General features: G+C 46.6%; 1 protein-coding gene across 1 annotated transcript; it reads left to right on the top strand.

Moving 5' to 3' along the window:
• Positions 1 to 1,206: 1,206 nt before the first annotated feature.
• On the top strand, positions 1,207 to 2,928 carry LOC135534601 (PDZ domain-containing RING finger protein 4-like; the record flags this gene model as incomplete). The annotated part of the gene is made up of 2 exons (XM_064961540.1): positions 1,207 to 1,522; positions 2,826 to 2,928. Coding segments are annotated over exons 1-2 (315 nt in total), but the record flags the coding sequence as incomplete, so codon positions are not given.
• Between the last annotated feature and the right edge of the window lie 254 nt (positions 2,929 to 3,182).

Here is a 3,182-nt window from a genome sequence, read left to right as displayed (position 1 = left end):
GGACATGGGAATGGTGGGGACTTAGGAATGGTGGGGACTTGGTAATGATAGAAACTTCTGAAAGGTAGGGACTTGGTAATGGTAGGGACTTGGGAATGGGAGGGACTTGTGAATAGGAGGGGCTTGGGAATGGGAGGGACTTGGGAATAGGAGGGACTTGGGAATGGTAGGGACTTGGGAATGGTAGGGACTTGGGAATGGGAGGGACTTGGGAATAGGAGGGGCTTGGGAATGGGAGGGATTTGGGAATGGTAGGAATTTGGGAATGGGAGGGACTTGGGAATAGGAGGGACTTGGGAATGATAGAAACTTCGGAAAGGTAGGGACTTGGGAATGATAGAAACTTCGGAAAGGTAGGGATTTGGGAAAGGTAGGGACTTGGGAATGGTAGGGACTTGGGAATGCTAGGGACTTGGGAATGCTAGGGACTTGGGAATGGTAGAAACTTTGGAAAGGTAGGGGCTTGGGAATGGGAGGGACTTGGGAATGGTAGGGACTTGGGAATGGTAGGGACTTGGGAAAGGTAGGGGCTTGGGAATGGGAGGGACTTGGGAATGGTAGGGACTTGGGAATGGTAGGGACTTGGGAATGGGAGGGACTTGGGAATAGGAGGGACTTGGGAATGGTAGGGACTTGGGAATGGTAGGGACTTGGGAATAGGAGGGACTTGGGAATAGGAGGGACTTGGGAATGGTAGGGACTTGGGAATGGTAGGGACTTGGGAATGGTAGGGACTTGGGAATGGTAGGGACTTGGGAATAGGAGGGACTTGGGAATGGGAGGGACTTGGGAAAGGTAGGGACTTGGGAATGGGAGGGACTTGGGAATAGGAGGGACTTGGGAATGGTAGGGACTTGGGAATGGTAGGGACTTTGGTATGGTATGAACTTGGGAATGTTAGGGACTTGAGAATGTTAGGGACTTGAGAATGTTAGGGACTTGGGAATGTTAGGGACTTGAGAATGTTAGGGACTTGAGAATGTTAGGGACTTGGGAATGTTAGGGATTTGGGAATGGTAGGAATTTGGGAATGGTAGGGACTTGGGAATGGTAGGGACTTTGGAATGGTTTGAACTTGGGAATGTTAGGGACTTGAGAATGTTAGGGACTTGAGAATGTTAGGGACTTGGGAATGTTAGGGACTTGGGAATGGAAGGGACTTGGCTGTGGGAAGAGTCTAGCTTTTGTGATACTGACTCACCACATAGACACCTAGTTATTCCTGTACTGTGTACATAGGTTTAAGACTCTTCTATCTCTTCCCTGTTCAGGTGAATGGCAGGGACTACTCCAAGGCCAGCCATGACGAGATGGTGGAGGTCATCAGAAGAGACCCCATCGTGGTGCAGGTTGTCCGTCGCCATGGCAACCCCACCCACTCACACCAAACATTACAGGAAGTTCACGTGGTGGACGTGTGCACGCAGACGGACATCACTTTTGAACACATCATGGCCCTGGCTAAGCTGAGGCCTGCTACTCCACCTGTACCTGACATCTGCCCCTTTCTGCTTTCAGACAGGTGAGGGGCATCTAATCCTAACCATAACCTTATCCCTTACCCTAACCCTAGCCTTAAAACTTACCCTAACCCTAGCCTTAAAACTTACCCTAACCCTAGCCTTAAAACTTACCGTAACCCTAGCCTCAACCCTAACCCTCAACACTAACCCGAGCCTTCAAACTCACCGTAACCCTAACCCTCAACCCTAACCCTCAACTCTAACCTCCATCCTAACCCTTCCTGCTGTCAGGTGAGGTGTGCCTCGTTGCCATAGAGATAACCTCACTCGGGGTTAATATACAGGGAGCCAGGATTTGAGAACCATTGTTGTAGACTTCTGTCTGAGTAATACATGTCCTGTATGTGACTCAGAGGTTTGGCCTGAATTTTCTGACGGAACTTTCTAATAGATAAACCCTTTATTGAGAAAGAACGTGGGTTGCCCTTGAATATGAATGAATAACATGTGGCTAATGTAATAATATGTGCCATTAGTAGACACTTTTATCCAAGGTGACTTACTGTGGTGAATGTCTACATTTGTATGAGTGGCCCCTTGGATAGTTCTCCTCAAGATGGAGATGCTTTATTATGGGTTACATCAACCTGATGTGGTTGATCAGAGCCTCTACTGTATCATGGAGGACAGCAGCATTACTGCCCCCCCCTCCCCAGTACAGCTGATCACATCCCTTTAATGTCATTAGGATGCTCTCCAACTGGCATGTAATCATTGTGTCTGCAGTGCAGCCAGACTGCTGCATCCATTTCCTATAAGAGTTTACAAGGTGATTAAAAACAAACGGAGTGACTGTTGTACAGTACTACGTTCATTCTCAGTCTATTTATAGGTCTTTACTGGGCCAGAAATGAAATACATTATGTCCTATAAACTACAAATCATCCGTTCCCTGGTCTGTGATACGGCTGAGAAGGGGGAGGCAGAATGGATGCTGTTGTGATTCTAAACAACAGTGATGTTACTGGGGGCTGGTTATACCAGGGCTGACATGTCTCTGTATAGGTGCCAGGTAACCATCTGTTAATCAACCAATTACAGAGGAGACAAAGCTGTCTTTTCACAGCTTCTGTCACTTACATGGTTTTTTTTGTCTTGTTAAAATGCGTCCATGTTTAAAATGAAACAATGTGTGTATAGATCCCTGTCATTAGTTGCTTTCCTGGAGGTTGTGAAAGGGATTTTATGTTTGTGGCCAATATGCACAACACAGGGATAAAGGTGTTGAAACCAGCTTGTAAACTCACACATCTGTCTTTCTCCTCTTCCCCTCGCTCTTCCTCTCATTCTGTCTCTCCTCAGCTGTCACTCCATCCACACCATGGAGCATGAATTCTACGAGTGTCCAGAGTACCTCTCCAACACCCCAGCTGAAGTGGACAGGCCAGAGGAGTTTGAGTATGAGGTAAATCAATATGGAGCCACACAAGTTCTTGCGATGACAATTCTCCCACAGCGGTTATATTGACAAGTCATCTGTCTCTTGGTCAAATACAGTGTCCCCTACTTATTCACTGCAAAGATAATTACAACCACATCTCCACCGTAGCTCATTATGTCATCGGAATGATAAAGATTAAAATACCGGTATGAATCTTATTACCTCAATTTGGTATGTTTTCTTTATAAACAATGACACTTTTCAGATACAGTTGGAGT

This window comes from Oncorhynchus masou, unplaced genomic scaffold (genome assembly GCF_036934945.1).
Source record: "Oncorhynchus masou masou isolate Uvic2021 unplaced genomic scaffold, UVic_Omas_1.1 unplaced_scaffold_3633, whole genome shotgun sequence".
NCBI classification, from domain to species: Eukaryota; Metazoa; Chordata; class Actinopteri; order Salmoniformes; family Salmonidae; genus Oncorhynchus; species Oncorhynchus masou.
This window is presented reverse-complemented; position numbering and strand designations above follow the sequence as displayed.